Source organism: Cupressus sempervirens, chromosome 10 (assembly GCF_028749045.1).
Source record: "Cupressus sempervirens isolate cs-2001-9-10 chromosome 10, ASM2874904v1, whole genome shotgun sequence".
Classification (NCBI taxonomy): Eukaryota; Viridiplantae; Streptophyta; class Pinopsida; order Cupressales; family Cupressaceae; genus Cupressus; species Cupressus sempervirens.
In genome coordinates this window covers 381,967,192-381,988,918 of record NC_143127.1, presented here as the reverse complement: position 1 = coordinate 381,988,918, position 21,727 = coordinate 381,967,192, and the positions used below count along the sequence as shown (strand labels likewise).

At 36.3% G+C, this 21,727-nt stretch overlaps 1 protein-coding gene across 6 annotated transcripts in view; it reads right to left on the bottom strand.

Annotated features, from left to right (window-relative positions):
- LOC149534269 (uncharacterized) overlaps window positions 1-21,727 on the bottom strand; it is a 100,757-nt gene that overhangs the window by 43,868 nt on the left and 35,162 nt on the right. For all 6 annotated transcript variants that reach the window (XM_089806793.1, XM_089806796.1, XM_089806797.1 and 3 more), the window contains one exon: window positions 9,636-9,668. In XM_089806793.1, coding sequence (XP_089662919.1) covers window positions 9,636-9,668 — 33 coding nt within the window. The remainder of the gene's footprint in view (window positions 1-9,635; window positions 9,669-21,727) is intronic.

The window sequence follows — 21,727 nt, the reverse complement described above, 5'->3', positions numbered from 1 at the left end:
AAATATGCAAATGGCTTCTAAAAACCTACTTTTATGGCTTGTAGAGCATTCAAATTCAAAGTGGTAATTTTTCCTGCCATTGCATATGTTTTAAACATGTAAATGCAGCCAAAAGTGCATTTTTACTTCATAACATGAGATTTTTTTATCAAACACCTAATAGTGGTGATATTTAGCCCAAAACCACATATTTTTGGCTCTCAAACTTCACTTTCTTGGGCGGTTTTCTTCAAAAAAAAAGAATTTTGTAGCCGTCAAATGCTCATATCTTGAGCAATACTTGGTCATTTCTTATGGTCGGTTGTTTTTGCCTAAAATCACCCAAAGAACACATTGGGCTACTCAAAAAGGGAGTTTGTAGAGTATTTTCTTCATTTCTCAACTTATCTAGGACACGTTTTTGCTCTGAAACAACAAGTCTTTGGATCAAGGTAAGTTTGAAGGCATTTCCTATCCTTCCTAACTTCCATTCAAGTCTTTTAAATCACTTGATGTGCTTTGGATGCCATTTTTTCAAATTCTTTGCATGTTACACATTGCTTGGTCAAAACAATTGCTATAAGAATGCAATTTTTTGCTCTAACTTCTTACACTTGGCAAGCTACGAATTTTGACTCATCTCTTGCAATGATTGAGTCAAGATTCAAAGTCTATATAACACTTCATCTTACAATCTTTCTAAATCCAAGATATCTCTTTGATTGCATTTTCAGATTTTTCACAAGTGTTTAAAAAGACTTTCTCTCTTGCCTCTTGAGAAAAGGATTTGGTTCCTTGTTATTTTTTTTAAGGATTTTGTTGTATTTGTTATGTTGTGTATGCAAGTCTCATCATTTCCATTTTCAGATTTGAATTTGTTTTGTATAAGTCAAGTTGTTTCTTCTATTCTTCCATCTACTTCTCTAAATCACATATGTAAAGTCTCACTTACTTGCATATGCAGTCAGGGTAAGATCTCGTTCTAAAGGAAAAGGCAAGCTCTTCATTTCCCCTCATGCAAATGCAAGTATAAATCCCACCATTATGCATTTCATAAACCTCCAGATGGTTGCCCTATGATTGAAAGTATTTCTCATATGCTTGCTGGATAAAATATCAAGAATTACATTTATAAAAGTGTGTTATGCCTCTGATATGTTACCCAATTGCTACTCATTCGTCCTTCATTTGCATTACTTAATGCTTACTGTTCGCACATGCTTTTCACCACCAAAAACCCATTTTTGGGTTTTCCACTATATAAGCACACATTTTGAGCTTAAACGCATTTACCCATTTGATGTCCCCAAAGTTTTCAGCCATATTCCATAAGCAATGCTCCCAAAACAACCCCCTTTCTAATATTTTCCCCCATTTAAAGAGCTGGTTTTATGCATGCAAAGAAGAAAGGAGGACATGAAACAAGCATGATCACATGATGAAGCCTACAAGGAGGTGAAAGAATGATTACAAGCATAGAATGTTTTCAAGCTAAAAAAGATCAATGAACACTCAACAGAACAATCAAGGATGCATATTCATATTCTAGTTCGAAATGCTTCCTCCAAACTTGAACACAATAATTGTAAAACATTGGATGTCTTGTAGCAGCATGAAGACCAATAAAGCTTAACGTAGTAGAATTTGTGTCTTGTAAGGCACTTACAATATTTACATCATGTATCTATTATTTGTAATTGACTTATTACATGTGATGGAAAAGGATTTAATTGCATGTGATACTATCACGTGCAAAGTTATAACATGTAATCAAGTTGCAATCGCATTAGGCATTCAACTTTGAATAAGTCAAAATAGTTAGTTAGAAGTGTTAGATTTAGCCCAGAAATCAAATAAACAGCAATCAAGAATAATCAGAAAAATGCAAGAGACACTCAGAATTATCCTAGGAAAACTCTTCGAAAATGAAGGGAAAAACCCAACCAAACACAACAAAAGACCATTTTATTGATAATAAAATATTCAAGTGTACAATGTCTTTCACTTGATGTGATATATATAACTCAAGAAGAGACTCTTCACATTACAACCAAAGGTCTCTTGAATTTTCCATAATATAACTCTTTATTTTAAATACAACTTTAAGTATTTTCATTCCTCAATGCATGTCAAATGACACGTCATTACATTTAATATTACAATTTAAACATAAGTATCTTTTTCAGCTGAAGGTGACAATAATGGTAATAATGTCCATATTTCCAAAGGTAAAGATTTCTATCACAACTACAATCCTCAACACTCCCTCTTAGCCAGAGAGATCTTTAGTTGATCAATCACACAAGGTTGCAACCAAAATGTCAATGATAAAATCTAATGACATCGATCCTATAAAATTTCACGAAATCTCTCAACATAAAAACTTGTAGAAAACACAAATAGTTTTCATGGCATCTCTCAACATGACACTGGGAGAAATATTTACTCATTGTTAATAATAATGGAATCACTCAACATGACAGATTTGTACCATTCACAGCTAAGCCTTTAATCACAGCAACTCAACTAACTTTGACCTGATATAACTAAAAGATATATTATTGGGTTACATACAACTACACATGCAACTCAAATTACATGTAATTACACATGTAAGTTGTATTACATGTAATTACACATTAATACATTCTCTTCAATTAAAAACATGAAATAAGAAGAAGAAGAAAGATGGAAGAGAAATAAAATAATCCTAGGGATTGTTCTAAAGGGCCTTGTACTTGGCGATGCTATCCCGAATGATCACAAGATCAAGAGTTCTTATATTTTGTGTCACTGCATTCACCTTGATAACCATGGTCTTGCGTCTTTTGATAACCTCTAACTTTCTTTGATGAATTGTCCGTTGTCATTTGAAATCTTGATGTGATCAATCTTTTCTCATTCGAGTTGTCGTGAATTCTCCTTTTGTAGACCAGCACAAACTGGAGTCTCTGACACTTTGAAAACCTTCTCGATGATGTTCGGACATAAACTCGGAATAACTTTCCATCGGCACCTTTAACTTTGTTTTTATTTTATTTTTGAAATAAAGTTCTTAGCGCATGGAAATGCGTGCAAATGAGAACTTTGGATTTAAGAGTGACCTTTAGTCAAAAATGGGTTCTCTGGATGTCATTACACGTAAAGTGAATTATATGTAAATGCAACATGTAATGAGGACTGGAAAATGAGATGACATGCAAATGCGGATGGAGAATGAGCTTACATGTAAGCGCAGATGACAGATGAGATGAAAAGTGTAATGACAAGGGACGTGGAATAACATGTATTTGCATGAAGGTGTAAGTGCACATGGAAGGAATGAATGCAATGTAACTTGAGGCGAAGTGAACTTTATAGATGCCTTTGAGGAAAAGTAAAGTCAAAGTACATAAGAAAATATGCATGACATTTTTCACTTTTCAGAAAGTGACTAAGTCAAAAACGGGTTTTGGAGATGCAATTATATGTAAGACTTCTCATGTAATCGCATCATGCGAGTGGATACGGAAAGTGAGATGAGTGAAAATGGAAGTGGAAAATGAGATTACATACACGTGCGGATGATGAATGAGATGAAAAACATGTAATCGCATTTGACGAATGAGATGCGAAGTGTTGTAACATAGAAAGATGGAAATAGAATGTGATGATGCTTTTGCATGAAATGGAAGGTGGAGTGAAGTGAAACATGACCAAGTTCTTGGGAAAGAACTTGCAACTTCTCCAAAATGAAGAAAAATCGAAAAGCAAACAAGCAAACAACAAAAGACAAGCACAAAATAAACACATGCCTTTGGTCTTAAACTCAAACATGTTAACAAGCAAGTTGCTTTCAATTGCAAATTCGAATTTGGAATTTGGGAAAATTCCAAAAGTGTGAAAATGAGAGTTTTCATCATTTTTAAAGAAAAAATGCACTTTTCATGGCATACATTCGGACAAATGTGCAACTTCAAACTAAAATATAAAATAGAATAGCAAGATAGGCACAAATTAATGAACACGATTGAAAATGTCCACTTACTTGAAGATCAATGAGCCAAAATAGCAAGAATTATAGACTTGAAGATCAATTCCCCTCCAAATCCGGATTTACAAACAAATATTTGACATCTTCCATACTTGCATGTAATGGGCATTCAGTGGTCGAAGTTGACATGAGAAGGCCAAAAAGCTGGTCTCCAAAGACAATAGCATGCATTAAAACTCAAAAACGATCCCTCTTGATCCAAATGTATGGATTGAAATGCCATTTTTTTAGTTTTTTGAACAAAAATGTGACTTTTTATGCAAAAATCTGGGCCATTTTTGCAAAAATGTGGCCAAAAAATACATGTTTTTTGAGTCATTTTTGACTTGTGAATGCAAAAATGACTTCCCCAAATGCTAATACATGGATCCAAATGCCAAAAACGTGGCCAAAAAATACATGTTTTTTGAGTCATTTTTGACTTGTGAATGCAAAAATGACTTCCCCAAATGCTAATACATGGATCCAAATGCCAAAAAGTGACCTCAAAATGCATAAAAGTGGATAAAAACCCCAATTTTCTGAGCATTTTTAGCAAAAACGTGATTCTAAAGGCATGAAACAAAAACGTTTTGACTTTCAAACACCAAAACATGAGCCAAGATGCAATGCAAACCACTAAAAATGTCAAATCGATTCCTCCTCTTGCCAAAATGTGATCCAAAAATGAAGATTTTTGGTGATTTTCTCAAAAACATGCCCTTGAAAGGCACTAAAAAAATCGTTTTTTAGCAAGAGAAATCCACATTCATTGTTTGAAAACCCATGGAATAGCAAAAACGACCCTATTGGAGAAGATTTCAAGAAAAACCATAAAGGAAGTCAATCAAAATCTTCAAAAACAGGTTCTTTAGAGTTCTTTGCATGTGTTTTTCTCCAAAATGGGTTTTAGAAGGGCAAGAACATGAGATTTCATGCAAAACGAACCTTTTTATGGTCAATGCATATTTTAAAAACATGCTAAGATGCAAAACTCACCTTTTGGAGGTGAAAGCATATATTAAAAACTCACTTTTACTGTAAAACTCACCGTTTAACGTAGATGCATGTTTTAAGTGAAAACTCAACTTTCTGGTGCAATTGCATAGTTAAGTTATAAAGCTCACCTTTTTTATGTCATTGCACATTTCAAGTGAGTTTATATGCAATGGCATCAAAAAGGTCCACTTTTGATGACTTTATACTTCTAAGTTGAAATTTACATGCAATAATATGAAAAATGTCCACTTTTGATGACTTTAAGTGATTTAATTAGCACATGTCAATTTAAATTCATTAAAATATTACTTAAATGGGGCATAATTTATATTTACACATCATAATATCAATATAACATGTAAATATCATTTAATAAGTAATATTTACTAGAGCATTTGATTTAAATACTAAAAATTAAATTGAACTATATAGTTAGTATATCACTTAAGTGAAAAATCAAAAAGTAAACTCAACTTAAAAATATAACATAAAGTGCACTATAGTTACTTTACGTGAAAATTTAATTGATAAAGTAACTAAAAAACATAACATAGAGTGAATTTAAGTTATATTTTTCAAAAAGTGAATGTCAAATTAAAAATATAACATGATATTTTTAATTTGTGTTGTTGCATCAAAAAGGTCCACTTTTTGGGCACTAAAATGGTTATATCTTTCGATTGCCAACTCTGATTAAGCTCTAGGTTAGATCAAATCGAACAGGAAACTGAAAGTCATGACTTGAGCAAAACCAAAGGACTAAAAACTAACAAACAAAGACTCAAAAGCAAAGAAAAGGATAACAAAGGCCTCAAAAATCAAGCATAGGCTCGACAAACAGAAAATGAAAAGGACTTGATGAAAGCCTCCAGTAAAATGATTCATTATATCAATTGGTGTTGTTTGATTGATCAATACAAACCAATTAAATAATGAAATAAGCTTAGAGAAATACGAAACTAGCTTGGAAAAGTTTCGTACTGTTACCTACATTTTGTGGTGACAAAATGCAGGACAACAGTAGCCAGATTGTGTTCTTTGACTTTTGGCAGAATAATTTTAGCAAAAGTTTTGGCTCTACAAGAAGAAGATTCAGCAACTTCTTTTTCAATTGTCTTCATTTCTAAACTTCTTAATATCACTATCTTTTTGGGTTTTGATTAAATAACTTGGCTTTTCTTTTTCTCTTCTTCTAATGAACCGCCTCAACCAGTTTGATGTTTTCTAGTTTTTTTTACAACTAGCTGAATTTTGTGTAGCTTGTTGGCTATTGTATTTATGAGACCTTTAATTCATCTACTTCTTGAAGACTCAAAGTTATGTTGGTTCTCATAGATATCTTGCAAATAATCATCTTTATGTGAAAGCGATGATATTATATTTTTAATATCTTGGTTTGGAGATACCCAAACCTCAAGTCAATTTTATAACATATACTACCCCATATAGTTCATCAATCAGTTCATCGATCCAGGGTATTAGTTGCCTATTCTTAATGGTTTTCATTTTCAATGCATGGTAGTTTATACACATTATGATTTTATCATCCTCCATTTTCACAAACACTACCCACAAGGCAAAGGGATTAGAAATAAGGCATATAAATGCTATCTCCAACAACTCCTTAAAGGCTTTCTCAATTTCCTCCATGAGAGCTCTCGAGTGACAATGTCAAGTAAACCATGACCAGCTTAGAACCTAGCTGAAATAATCTATGATATGCTCAAATCCTCCATTTGGAGGCAATACGTAAGGCAAGTCACTAAACAATGCCCATGTCTATCCAAAATTTGTTTATTTTTTCATTTTATTAGCAAACTGCTACCTAAGGGTAGCTACCACTATATTCATGAAAAAGAGAGAGCTATCCCAAATTCTCTATATCTCAATTGGATAAGATCTTAACCCTTGGGTGTGTTAGTCCCCCTCACAAGGCACTGTTCAACCCACTCTAGTTCTCCCTTTCCATCCTCTTAGCTAAAAACATTGTACAAGCACCACTGGCCTCACCATAAATTACAAGTACAAGCTTCGTTCATGATGGAGTTTCAGCTGCATGATTTTGAAATTCTATGATATTTCTCCAAGGAATGAAGCCACTATGCCCCTAATGCTAGATTTGGATTCCTTGTACCAGTTACATAGAAATCATCAAACATTTTGTATGAAGCTAGTGTAATGTATAAACCCCTAACCCTCCTAGTGCATGGTATGGTATTTCTCCACCACTGTGACATCAAATCCCTAAAATTCTTTTGCAGGTAATCCCTGTCTAACCAAGCTCCTATCAATACAGTAGTGGGTTTCCTCATTGTCAATCAATAATGTCACCTTATATCCGTTCAACTCTCTACGAACTTTGAACAGGCGGTATTGGAGTGAACTTGGTAATGCAACTAAAGTGAGTCCTCTCTACTTTGAGAACTGCTGCCTCTACTTCCTTCTCATATACCACCACAAATTTCTTTGCTTCCTCATACTCATAGATTACCTCTATGTAGTGTGCTTGCCCTTTTCAAAGACACCTATGTCCCAGTTACCAATGCTCTTTGCATGAATAAAAAAACATCTTCCTTCATAATTTGTTTGGTGATTCCAGTTCTTTAACATGTGCACTTGGCTTACTTGAATGGATGACCAGCCATGAACCTCCCACACATTTTTCCATTGACAGTGTACAGCATATCAAGGAAATTTTGGTACAGGTGGTTTGAATTTATTTTGCCAACAAATAAAATAATCTTATGATTCATTCAAAATTACTAGAACCTGCAAAATCAAATAGTAAATCTTTTTTCTTTAAAAACTCTCACAGATCTGCTGCAACCTGGAAAACCTATAAATTCCAACTGTAAATCCAACTTTGACTTCTGGCCCCTGGATGAAGTCAACTCCGGAAACAACAAGATTTTAGTCCTTTTATTTCTGAAAATCTGAGAGGTTTTCTGTCCTCAAGGAAGAAGGCTGAACCAAATGCACTACACAAGGGTTTTTGAAAATTTTGCAAAGATATATGATTTGCTTTTTCCCAATTGTATCCTTTTTATGTTTTTTTGAGCCAACCCTAAAAAGTAATTTAAAAATACTTCTTTATTTTGAATATTCATTCCTTTTCTTTTTAAATGATTAATTACCTTCAAGGTAATTAATTTTCTTTTATTTGAATATTCAATATTTTCAATTGATGATATTTATTTTCTTTTTGGTCTTAAGTAATCATAATCATTTGTGTCCTTATTCTTCAACATTGTAGCTTATAAGAATTTTGGACACTTTAATAAATTGCTATTATATTATTCCTTTGTAAATTCTCTCAATCTAAGGGGAACAACAGTAGGCTTCAGGTCCATGGATTCAACTCAATTGGAAAAGGGGACATAACAGAGTTTGTTAGCTCCCAATTTCCACATGAAATTGCCCCCTTCTATATTTTTCCTGAAGCAACAAGAAAAACAGTCACATATCAGGCCATATTTACCTTAACTTTTGACAAATATATAACTCCAAATGCCCAGAGCAGGACTCAGTTTTCTCCTCCATTTTTACACCGGAATTGATGCTTGAGGTCTGCCCAGAATTACATTGTACATTTACTTGTAAATAAGTCCCACTTCAGATCATACATTAATTATTGTAGAAACATAATAATATAGAGCAGCCCAGTTACTGGAGCAAGGCATGTTTGAATAGTATTGTAAAAGTGTTGCAAAAGTCCTGCATTGCTCTTAGAGACTCAATCAAAGCAACTGGCTTGTAATTCTTGCATGGTGATACGGAAGATGAGGAGGCATAGCCCCAATCTATTGGAATTTTCCAACAATAAGTTTCTTCTAGGCAAATTCTTGTGTTGAATAGCTCTTTCCATGTTTGTTTTAATCTTCTACTTGATTATTGATTTCATCCTATGCAACTATTTCACAGATTTAGCACACTAAAACAAAAATTACAACTTACCTGAACAATTAACTGCAAGCATAGTTCTTGTAGACAACAGCAAGTAGAAGGGGAACCAGTCATATACATCTTAATAAACCAGTATTATTCTTTCTTACACCATTTAATTAGTATAAGGAAAAAACTCACATGTTAGAAGCAGAATAGAAGGTGTGAATAATTGATTTTATAGCATTATGATGCACATGTATTCAAGAATACACACATTACAAATACAATTAAAGATGTAAATGGCAGCCGAAAGATATAACAAATATCAAAATTTCCACCTTATGTATTGGTTTGAGTAGTATATCATATCAGTACACAAATAAATTTGTATTCCTATTAATGTTGAAAAATTGCACATTGAGATATCCAGGTAAATTTCAATCACAATCCTTTTCCACAGATCAAAGCCAGACAGTTTCCATGAATAGAATTTCCCAATGCTCCCCCCCACCCGAGGCTTTGTTAAACTTTTTAGGTTGAGAAGCGATTCCCAAAATATTGGTTATCAACCCAAAACAAATCAAACATGGTGCCACACCGAGAAATTTTATATAATATATTGAAGATGATGAACAAATTAAATCTCATTTTTGAAATTTGCACCAAGCAGAATGAAATTAGGCAATTGGACATGAATGTATTAGAAACGTTTTCTCTACAGCCAACTGAAGAAAACTTATGAAAGTTAGCAGCATCAAACCTGAGTCTCTTGGCAGATAGATTCAAATTCATCCTGCATTTTAGGAATTTGTGAACTATTATTATTAAGAATTGCACAATTCAAATTCGTGACATTAAAATATTTGCAAATGCATTTATGACCACTCATAACCATAACTTTATACCAAAGACTATAAAGTAGAGTGATAACTCTACCAGAAGGTTATCTGATCATGACAATCCAATTATTGCAACAACAAAGTAGCATACATTCTGGTATGCAATAATAGTCAAGATTACTTCTCAAGGAAGTGTGCAAGCTCACTTTCAAAAAAAAACGTACCTCAAGCAAATGGTATACCGAATTTGAAGTTGAACAAAATAAATAATGCAATATTATATTTTTTTGCTCTCAATTTTCCAAGGATATGATATTAAATTGGAAGAAACCTTACAATATCAAAACACCATGCAAAATCAAACTGATATATTTGCCTCCTCAGATATTATAAACATGAAGAGAGCCCACTTGTTGCACGGTAATCATCCAAGGTGAGAATGTTACCTTTTGCACTTATCTTTACAATTTATCAATGATAAGGGAAAAAATAATCTATTAGTAGTGAGTATACATGTGTTTTGCCAATTTCTATCTAAACCAATATAGTTAAGCACAAAAGCAGTAGCTAATTATTCATGAGAACAATGGGGAGCAAACAAAAACACAAAAGATGGGCAAATACAAGTGGACACAGATAAACATAGGACAATTCAATTGGAAGAGGACAAGCACAAGCAAACAAACTACCTCAACAAACAAACAAAACAAATTTTGTTTCTGATTGGTGGAATCCCAACATTTCCATAGAAATAAAAAGGCCTTGAGATTGAAACCAGATCAAAACATGGCCAGAACTTCTAGCATAATGGGGCAGATACTGCTTTGGATTCTGCAAATATGGTTTAAAGCGTCGAACCCGTACAGTGTCAATGTCCAATGGTACACAGCTGCCATGTTTGCACCTGTGTGGTGGCATTTCATGTGGTGTAGATGCCCACTTATGTCACCCACCTGAGGTCAAACCAGGGTCAAGGATAGCGATATGTGAGGTCAACCGTCATACTATGCACATTTGTGTTGCACACTAGTATTGTGCAGAAAGTGTTCCAAGAAATTGTGCACACTGCAAACACTGTAATTTGCACATTTAGCAACATATTATTGCATTGATGATGCTAGGGACGTCATATTCCCCCTATTAAGAAGCAATCTTTCCCATTGCATTGAGCCACCGAAAATGAGCTTAAGAAATTGCACACCCAATTGCTATAGGCTGTGCCACTTTGCCCAATCTGCAGATTACTCGGTTTGACTGAATGAAACAATTGATTGCACCATGGCAAGTAGGAACAGTTTAGGTGCCAAAGACTTCATCTCTCCCCATCAAATGTGAATGCACAAGATTTGCTTCTAAACAATATTAGACTGCAGCTGGCTCCTGAAGAGACTGAAACTATGGCTTAAGGAGTTAAGCACAATACTACATGCAAGCCCAAGCATTGTGGAAGATCAAGGAAAAAGTGTTAAGACTTGTTGCATGAAGAATGGTGTTAAGGAATGTAGCACAAAGCTTTTATCCTCCGATGCCGTCCTTAGGTGGAATCTTTCTACAATTGCAACCAGACTGTCACCAACTTGAAATGGGTGAAATGTGCCGTGTACATCACAGTGCTCTTTGTATTTCTATTGCTGGCATGTAAGTATCTGTTTCACTTGCTGGTACATATCCTGAATGTTTTGTCAATTACCTTTTGTTCCTTGTCAACTTCCCATTCCTGTGCATGCAACTGGGACTCAGATGCTGCACACTAAGATATGTCACAGGGTGCCACTGGTTAGAATCTAGGACATGTCAGGAAAGGACTATGACCCATAGAATTTTAAAGAGTTTTATTGTAGGCATGTTGGACATGCGTGACATTAGCATCCCTTGTGTGTGGGTCTGCATCATTGTAGATGCAGAAAAGATATATCTGAAGTTGACCGCCACTGCAGAAGGTTGTAAATGATCCAATAAGTTTGGTGAAGGTGACATCTGGGCTACTGAGTTTGTGTCATTCCAGACTCTAGTTCACAATTATTGCAAAACAGTTCTCAATTGTAGTGCAACAGGTCACAATTGCTACACATGAAGATTGTAACTGCAACATAACGTCTTAGTTGTGCACAAGAATGTACTAGTTGCACAATATTTAGTGCTACAGAAGATATTTTCTTTTTTGTGCAACATCTTAGCAACAATAAGGTTAGTTGGTATCAAAATGATGACTAATTGTTTCCTTAAAAATGTCTTCACTTTCCTCCATTGTATCCAACTTTGTTGTGTGCTGCTTTTCTCTACAATCCAACAAGATCTTTATCAGTAAGCAGGATATCACAAGATCTTCTTGAGCGTTGAATTTTTTTTGAGTACCTTCAATCTAAGCTAGTAGCCAGCGATATTCTAATTTGAGTTCAATGTCGGTCAAGTATTGCATGCCATGAATCTGGTATAGCAGGTCCTACATTTACAATAGAGGATACTTATTTCTCGCCTTGATCTTGTTGAGCATGCAATAGTTGACGTCCAAGTACTGTTAAGCATGCAATAGCCGATGTCCAAGAATTTTTGAGCATGCAATAGCTGATGTCCAAGTATTGTGTCATCCTTCTTGGGCACAAGGGCTACCAAGGATATGCATAGAGAAGAGCTAGTTGACTCTTGCATTGATCAAGTAGCTCCAAGACACAGCCCAATATAGGAAGACCCTTGCATTCTTCAAAAACATATCCATACTGTTCCAATAATTTGCCAAGCAATTGTCGATACAACAATGCCTATGCATTCACACACATTGCTAGGTCTCATATGCTGACTAGTGTAAGTTCCCCTATGTAGGTCGTGAGAAGCATGAGCTTCTATGTATAGCCAATGGTCTTCTGACATTGCTTGGCAAAAACCAAACCTAGTTTGTCTTCTAGTGTTGACTCGTAAAGGGTGAAGTGTCAATTTTTAATGTGTATTGTATATGTTTGCAGCTTTAAAAGAAAAATAGCATTCCAATCAGATAATAATGGTCTTCCAAGTAGAATGTTGCACACTAGTAGAGACGTGATGTCAAAACTGACAATATTTTGCATAGGTTTGACTATATACTTGAAAATACATTATATACTAACATGAATGTCTTTGCCTTACGACAACTATCCTAAAAAATAGGGTTTCAGAAGCTTGGTGTGGCTTGTGTAATTACAACATTCAAATCGTTGTAGAATACATTGTGATGATAAAACCATTTATCAACTTGTTGCAACTTCTTACCCTTCTCCCTATCTGGTGTATGTGAGGACATGCACTACTAGTTTGGAATACTGAGATTGTTTTTGTGAAGGGATATTATGTTGATTCTACACAAAAGGCTTGTAACTCAATTAATGTGTATTCTTGCTCTTCGATAGGAAAAGATCTTGCCTATGTTTATCCTTGGCTTCAAGTTTAGATGTGTTGCAAAATATTCAAACCAAACTTTATGAAGGTAGGAATTCAATTTAGCGCAAATAAAGTATGATGGTACACTAATGTATTTAAGCAATAAATGTCACTCAATAAGGTTCTCATGCAAACACACTTGAGTACCATGGTTTTGGATATAATCATTGGCTGACACTCATTATGTTGGTGCAACCATTAAAACTTCATATATTCATCCTCATAAAGTTTGAGGGTACAAAATACTCTTGTAGAGCATTGAAAAAGGTATCCTAAGCCAAAATTTGTTGCAGATCCTTATTGCATTGTACATCAAGTGCTTCCTTCTAGCACTACATCAAAAAGGGCATTTTAAACTCTACAATGGAAGTCTTTTCAACCTCAATGAAATTGTCGATAGAGAAGTATGTTTGAAGCTAACAAATTCAAATATCATTCATTGAAGCATCAAAACATAGGAATGTCTAGATTCAATTTAAGTCTGAAAGGATTACTATGTTATTTAGGAACATTAAAATATTGTAATGTTTCTTTAATAGTCATCTTAGTTGTTTTAGGAAGTTTCCTTTTTGTTTTCAATTCACAATTGTTTCACTTAGAAACATCATCCCTATAAATCTATTTAAGAATCCTTCATCTCTTTTGTTACTATATTGATTTTAATAACATGAAAGTCATAATTTGCCAAATTTTGAAAAAAACCCATCGATCCACTCTCATATTATGTAATGTAATTGCCTAGATAATGTATTTCTATTTTCATTATTGGAAACACAATTACCATTACATTGTATCAGAGTAGGTCAATGGGGTTTTTTAAAATTTGGTGATTTTTTTTAAATAAAAAATTGTGGCCCCTTGCTTTTGTAACAAAGTTTTAAATGAAAAATTGTGGAAATTTTTATGAGATTTGAGGGCTTTTCAAACCATTTTTGTTTTTAGAATCAAGGGTTTTTTTTTGGGATCACATTTGCTAAATTTTGAAAAACCCCATCAATCCACTCTCATGCTAAGCAACGTAATTTGGAGATAATGTATTTATGTTTTCATTATTGGATGCACAATTATCATTACATTGTATCAAAGTAGGTCAATGGGGTTTTCTAGAATTTGGTGATTTTTTAAAATAAAAATTTGTGGCCACTTGCTTTTTTAACAAAATTTTTAATTGAAAAATTGTGGGATTTTTTATGAAATTTGAGGGCTTCTCAAACCATTTTTTTGGGTAGAATCAAGGGTATTTTTGGGGGATCACATTTGTCAAAATTTAAAGAAACCCATCGAGCCACTCTCATACTATGTAAATTAATTGCCTAGATAATGTATTTATGTTTTCATTATTGGATACACAATTACCATTACATTGTATCAAAGTAGGTCAATATTTTAGAATTTGGTGATTTTTTTTAGTAAAAATTCGTCACCTCTTGCTTTTTTTACAAAAAAAATTATTGAAATATTGTGGGATTTTTTAAGAAATTTGAGGGCTTTTCAAACCATCTTTGTTTGTAGACGGGCTTTTTTCTTGGGATTACACTTGCAAATCCATGACATTTTGTTTTGTTGACTCTCAAACAACTTTGTACCCTTTAAAGCTACAAGAAGGGTTTTTGTGTATGTGTTCGGTTCATGTGAGCCTGCAATTTTCTTTAGCAATTGTGTTTGAGGGCTTTTATAGGATCAAACATTTTGCTTCTACATCTGTTTTCTTCCAGGCATTTTCTGCAGAACACGATGTTTTCGTGGAGTTCATCCTAATTTTTGTGCTATTGTGTTTTTCAAATTTATTTATGTTCACACCCATCTCTCCACGTTTGTTCTCTCATTTGACGGCTCCTTCACAATTTTAGTGTTAGGCTCTACACATTTTATGCGACAATTTTTGCTCATTGAATTCACCTTCTTATGTTTGGCAATATGTGCTTGACTTACTTGTGGCTTAGGTCTATCATTTGTCCACATTTTGGTGACATATAAAGAATTTCTACCTGCATCCTACATGGCTTTTCATTATTTTTTCCCTTAAAAAATCCTACATTGATTTTCTAGTGTTTGTCAATATGAAATGTTTGGTTTTTTTTCTTAGTGGGGGGTTATACAACTTTTTTACACAAAATGATTCTTGGGTTTTAGTATGTTGATCCCTATGTTGGTGTAAATACGTACTTTACTATTTACACTTACTTAAGTTTACTTAAGTTAATGCATTATTTAATTATATTGCATTATTTTATTATTTTTATTTATGAGACACTTAGGAGTTTGTGCAACCTTGTGAGTTGTCATGTTGACAACACAGGTGTATGCACCTCTATTTGAGCACATGGTGTCTACAACACTGTTTTGCGTGTCCCACCCTTGTAGGCTTATCCTCTCATCACCGCACTTACTTCCGTGCTTAATGGAGGATAATCCATATCTGGTGGACATGTGTTTGGTTGTATGACACTTCATGATGCTAACTTCTATGCATTCTAGAAGCTCTCCTGAGGCCTTTATATTCAGGCACTCCTAGTGTACTCTTATGCATCAGTTATTGAATACATTGTTATTCTGATCATACTCTCTCTCTCTTTGGTCTACTATGTGCTTGTGATTGAGTTCTTGGTTCTTGGGTGAATTTTGCCCTTAGGCAAATTCTTACATGGTATCAGAGCTTGGAGACTTTCTCATCACAAGTCGTTTGGGACCTCTTGTTGCTTCATCACACCTCAGCCTGAATCCGGAGTGCTGCAGAAATTGGAAGTGTCCAGCACCAGATCTAACCTCTCCATTGCGTCCGAAACGCTGAACCGGTGAAAATCGACTATAAGCACACCTACCTTGGCTCAAAGTCGACCGTGAGGCAAAATTTTTTTGCAAATCTGAACTCGGAGGTCCCGATTTGCGGTATGGGTATGATCATTTTTCACAGATTCATTTGATTTAATTCAGTTTTGCACATTTTATTTTTCTCTGCAATTTTACTTTCCATCACAAATATTTACGAAAATTCAAAGAAAATTTTTTCGCAGACCCGGGCAGTGACACCCCGGATCTGCCATTATTGGAGAGTATTTTATTTGAGTCACAGGGTATATTCATTTGGAACCGCAGTGGTCGTACCTACCAAAGAGCCACCAAATTCGATTGAGACCGGCGACTTAACAACCCTCCACCGGCAGCAAATTAACCCAGCTATATAGCAAAGTCCAGCCGGCCACACCCTACAATCCGAGGACTTGCTGTTGGTTATAGCCTTGCGGGCTCTTACTTTTAAACAGTGCATTGTGCTCTTACCCTACAAATGTGGGATTAAACATACATCCCGCCCGCTACATCGACTTTTCCGGCAACTGTATCACAGTTCCGACAAGGGTTTTCCAACCGGTGACGGGGCCCAGCAAAGTTCCGGCCAAGATCCGCTATCGACGATCTCAAACACTCCAGCAACGAGGGATTTTCTGTGAACCACCTGCAAGGAACTCCGGCCGACAAACTTCCGGCGTGGCTTCAGCTTTCCCGCCGAAGAAGTATTACAACTCCGATAGCCCGCGCTGTGCCCCTTCTAGCTTCTGTTCCGCGATTTTTCGGTCCCTGGTCTCTGTTTCGGGTTTGAGGATAAACTCCGACATCGTTTTTGCCTTTCCGGCAGCAATCTTCCCGGCCATGCGTTTAAAAAAAACCCAGCGCAGTCTGCAAATGATTCCAGTTATCGCTATTTTTATTTCACAGCAAGTTTCACGGCTTGGCTTTTAGTTTTCCGGCACAACGAAGACCCGGCAGAAGTATTTAAAATCTCTCGCCCTGGGTGTATAGCTGGACATGCGGACCTACCAGTCAGCTTTTCCCTGACACGTAGTACGATTTAATTTCGTACACATTAGCAACCACCCAGATTGCCATGTCACCCGTGGAACCGGGGTTGCACAACTACGTCAGCAGTACGGATTTTGCCATGCGTACGTTCCATACAGTACAGACTGATGACTCACTTGCCACATTAGCCAATGGCACTTTTTTTGTTGACGTCATCTTTTCACGATGATAAATTTGACGCCCGTTTGAACGTCATTTCCAAGCGTTCTAGAACTACAGTGACGGTCGTTTGACCGTCAAATTTAACTTCAGAGTTTCTCCTCCAGACCCCTCTCCGTATTGCTTTTCAGTTTGGCAGCCTAACTTTGTGAGCTCGTATCTTCGTCATCCAAACTCTGATTCAGGTGCAATTTTTTTTGAAATCAGGTTGAATTTTCTAAATTTTCTAATGGTGGTGTTGTTTTCTGGTTTTGGTGCACAAATTTTGCAGAATTTGCATTTTTTGGCGACTGTACCTGCATAATCCTGTGTTTTGCAACTTCAGAAGCTCCGTACGGGCACATCTGGTCACTTTTTCAGGTTCTATTTTTTTTTAAAGTGCGTATTTTTTTGTCTACTTTCCAGATCTGAAGTCAGATTCTAGGGTTGTGTGGACAAATTTCTCACTTTCAGAATTAGGCCTTCTTTGGCATTGTATAGCTTTCATTCTTTTCAGAATTGTTGTAAATCTAAGCTACAGTGCTTGAGTGACAGATTTAAGCCTCATAAGGCAGTTGTAAAAGCAAAATTAGAAAGACCACTTTGTTCATTTTGACAAGTGACCCATTGTAAATGCACTACTTATAAAGTGCCAAAGCATCTTTTTTTGGAGGGGTCTTTTGATTGAGTGAAAAGGGGGGGTGAGTACTGTGTTTTTTTGTATCTCTCTATTTTGTGCTCTTTCATTTCTGCAGCATGGGTTTTAAATGTCCTCCTCTAACTTCACGCAACTATTCTACATGGAAAGATATTGCATGGAGTAGATTAATGGAAAAAGGACATAGTTTGTATGTTGATGGTACAATTACCAAACCTACTAATGCTAAAGAACTCATTGATTGGACAAGTCAAGACCGACAAGCTTTAGGAGTAATTAGAAGTTGTGTAAATGGGGATCTTCTCTTTCAAATTAAAAATTGTTCAGAATCTAAGGAAGCTTGGGATAAACTTGAACAATTGTATGGTAAAGTGGATGAAGAAAAGGGATTTCAGATTGAAGATGATCTACCTCTCTTAGATCCTAAAAATTATGACACAATTCAGGATTATCTCATCAAAGTCAATGAGTATAGGGCACTACTAAACGATTGTGGAAATCCCATAAAGGATGATAGATTGATACATCACATCCTGAAAAAACTACCTACTAAAATTGCAACCTTGTTTCGAGTTTTAATACTCACAAGTTGACCATGGGATCTGCTTACTAGAAGCCTTCCTTTGATGGATTTGCAGACATGTTGATTATTGAACAATCTCACTTGGTGGATTTTGGACTTCTCAAGTTATCTAAGACCAAAGCCTTAGTGGCTAGTGATGGTCAGAAATCTAGTCAAGGGGGAAAAAGCAACAACAACAAGAAGCAGTGGAAGCAGAAAACACAATCTGAGACACAACATGACTCCTCTCAACAAGGCGGTTCTTTTTCAAACAAGAAAGGGACTAATGACAAGAAGGACAAACTCTTTTGTGCATACTGCAAAAAGCCAAATCATGACGAGCATCATTGCAAGACAAAAAGAATCGATGAGTTAGAAAATCTACTCAAGAAGAATAAGATTCAAGTGCCAGGTACTTCCAAGGATTCAACTCCAACCTCTTCGAAGGGTAAAGGTCAAGCACTTATGGCAAACTCAAATTCTTCTTCGGAATGCATACTTGATTCAGGTGCCTCTTACCACATGGGTTCTTCAAAGCAAGACTTTTCTTCATTGAAGCAGTCACAGGTACCACACATCTTTGTGGGAGATGATGCAAAAATGGAAGTTGAAGGGAAAGGACATGTAGAAATGGAAGATGGGGAATTCAAAGATGTTCTCTATGTTCCCAATCTAAGCTCCAATCTCCTATCAGTTTACCAAATCACTCACCTAGGAGATGGTCATAAGGTTGAGTTCCTTCCTGATTCAGTGATGGTGCGAAGTCTAAAAGATGATTCATTGGTAGCAGTTGGGAAAGTCAATGATGACAGGAGGCTTTATTCCTTCTCCCATTTTGTGCCTAAGAGTTCTTCTCAAGCCTTGTTAACTCACTCTACCACTTCAAACAACTTATGGCATGAGCGGTTTGGTCACCTTGACTTCCGCTCTCTTCAGCAACTTTGCTCAAAACACATGGTCAAAGGTCTACCTAACATCAGCTTTTCTAAGGGAGAGTGTTCATCTTGTTCAGTGGATATGAATCTCAAGGAGAAGTATGATAAAGGGAAGTCTTCTCGAGCTCCAGTTGTTCTTCAGCTAGTTCACATGGTATTAGCAGGACCGTTTGCAGTGACTTTAGTCAGCCAAGGCCGCTACATACTCGCATTTGTTGATGACTTTTCAAGATTCACTTGGGTCTTCTTCCTTCATCATAAGAATGAAGTAGTTCACAAGCTTCAAGACTTCAAGGCTCATGTTGAACACAAGTCAAGGAAAGCCATCAAAGTATTAAGGGTGGACAATGAGAACAGATATGTTGACAAAAGACTTAAGAACTTTTGCAGAATTGAGGGCATTGATCTTCAAAACTCACCCGCATTCAGTCCGCACAAGACAGATGTTGCAGCTATGAGGATTAGGACTCTCAAGACCATGGCAAGTTGCATGATTAAGGCCAAGTCTCTTGATCCTACATTAGAAGTTGAAGCCATTAGCAGTGCTACTCACATAATAGGTCTCCTCATCTAGCCTTAGATGGCAAGACTCCTTTTGAGGCATGGTGCGGCAGAAAACCAGTTATGAGTCACCTTAGAGTCTTCGGTTGTCCAGCATGGGCAAACCTATCTTCCAGGAGTTGCAAGGCACCGACACCTAAGCCTTGTACCTTTATTGGTTATGAAGACAATGTGAAGGCTTACAGACTTATGGATCCAGAGACTCATGAGATTTTTGTGGAGAAGGATGTTCATTTTGAGGAAAGTCTCCCAGCTTATCCTCTACTCCTCTCTGCACTTCATACACAGTGGAAACTGATAGTGACACCAGCGATAGTGCTTCAACAGGTTCAGACACGTGGGCTTCTATCAACAGTTACAGTGAGAGGTCACATCAGTCCAGTCCACATGCTTACATTGCCACAGTGAAAGGTCCATCTCAGCATGGTACATCTCGTCTTCCAGCTCCAGTTTCATTTGACTTGGGAGACAGACTTGAGGACATACATCTTCTCATTGATGATGATTCTTCTACAGTTGTTGCGAAGGCTCACTCTGAGCCTCATGTCCATTCTCTACATGATCAATCTGAACAAGTTGGCGTGATTGTGGATCCTTATGAACAGCAATTAGTGGAGGTCTCTTTGTCAGTAGAGGAGGCAGATGGTTCAGTGGAACAGGTTCAACAAACATCCTTGACAGATCTGCATTCATTCTTTTCAGCACAGTTGGAAGGGGTGAACTTCAACATCAGTACAGGGATACTTGAGCAGGTTTCAGGGCTAGCACACATCTTCAGGACTGTACCTTGGGCATTGTTTCTTCCTAAGGGGAGGAACACCTTTCTGCATTCATGGACCAACTTCTTCCTTGGAGGAGCTTTCACCTATTGGCATTCTTCTTTTGGGGGGTGGGGAGCCTATTCTGTCTCTCTTCCTTCTTTCATTCTCTTTTGTATATACTGGATGTATGTCGTAATGGGGGGGTCTTGATTACTCCATCCATCGATGCATCCTCTCTTATCTCTCTTTTTGGGAGAGGGTTTTTCCCATGAGGTTTTCCCTCTTTCCCTGCTTTATGGGAGATTGCATTTCATTATGTACATGGGTACCTTACATGGCCTAGTAGCCGGGACCCATTATGCATCTTCATCCTAGTTCGTAAGCTTCAGGGCATTCCCCTAACTTGCACTTAAGGGGGGGGGTTGGTGTAAATACGTACTTTACTATTTACACTTACTTAAGTTTACTTAGGTTAATGCATTATTTAATTATATTGCATTATTTTATTATTTTTATTTATGAGACACTTAGGAGTTTGTGCAACCTTGTGAGTTGTCATGTTGACAACACAAGTGTATGCACCTCTATTTGAGCACATGGTGTCTACAACACTGTTTTGCGTGTCCCACCCTTGTAGGCTTATCCTCTCATCACCGCACTTACTTCCGTGCTTAATGGAGGAAAATCCATATCTGGTGGACATGTGCTTGGTTGTATGACACTTCATGATGCTAACTTCTATGCATTCTAGAAGCTCTCCTGAGGCCTTTATATTCAGGGACTCCTAGTGTACTCTCATGCATCAATTATTGAATACATTATTATTCTGATCATACTCTCTCTCTCTTTGGTCTACTGTGTGCTTGTGTTTGAGTTCTTGGTTCTTGGGTGAATTTTGCCCTTAGGCAAATTCTTACACCCTATCTCAAGTTTTGTCTCAACCACTCGTTGATGTTTTAATGCTCGATTTCTACAATTTTCTACTCAAAATCATTTATGGGTTTTCATTTTTGTTTGAAAAAAGGCATTAGAGAGTTTGGCGTTTATTTTTCCACAAAAATTGTGATTTCCTACAATTGTTCTTGATTACACCTAGAGTTATTGGGCCAATGGTCTACACAAGGGTCTA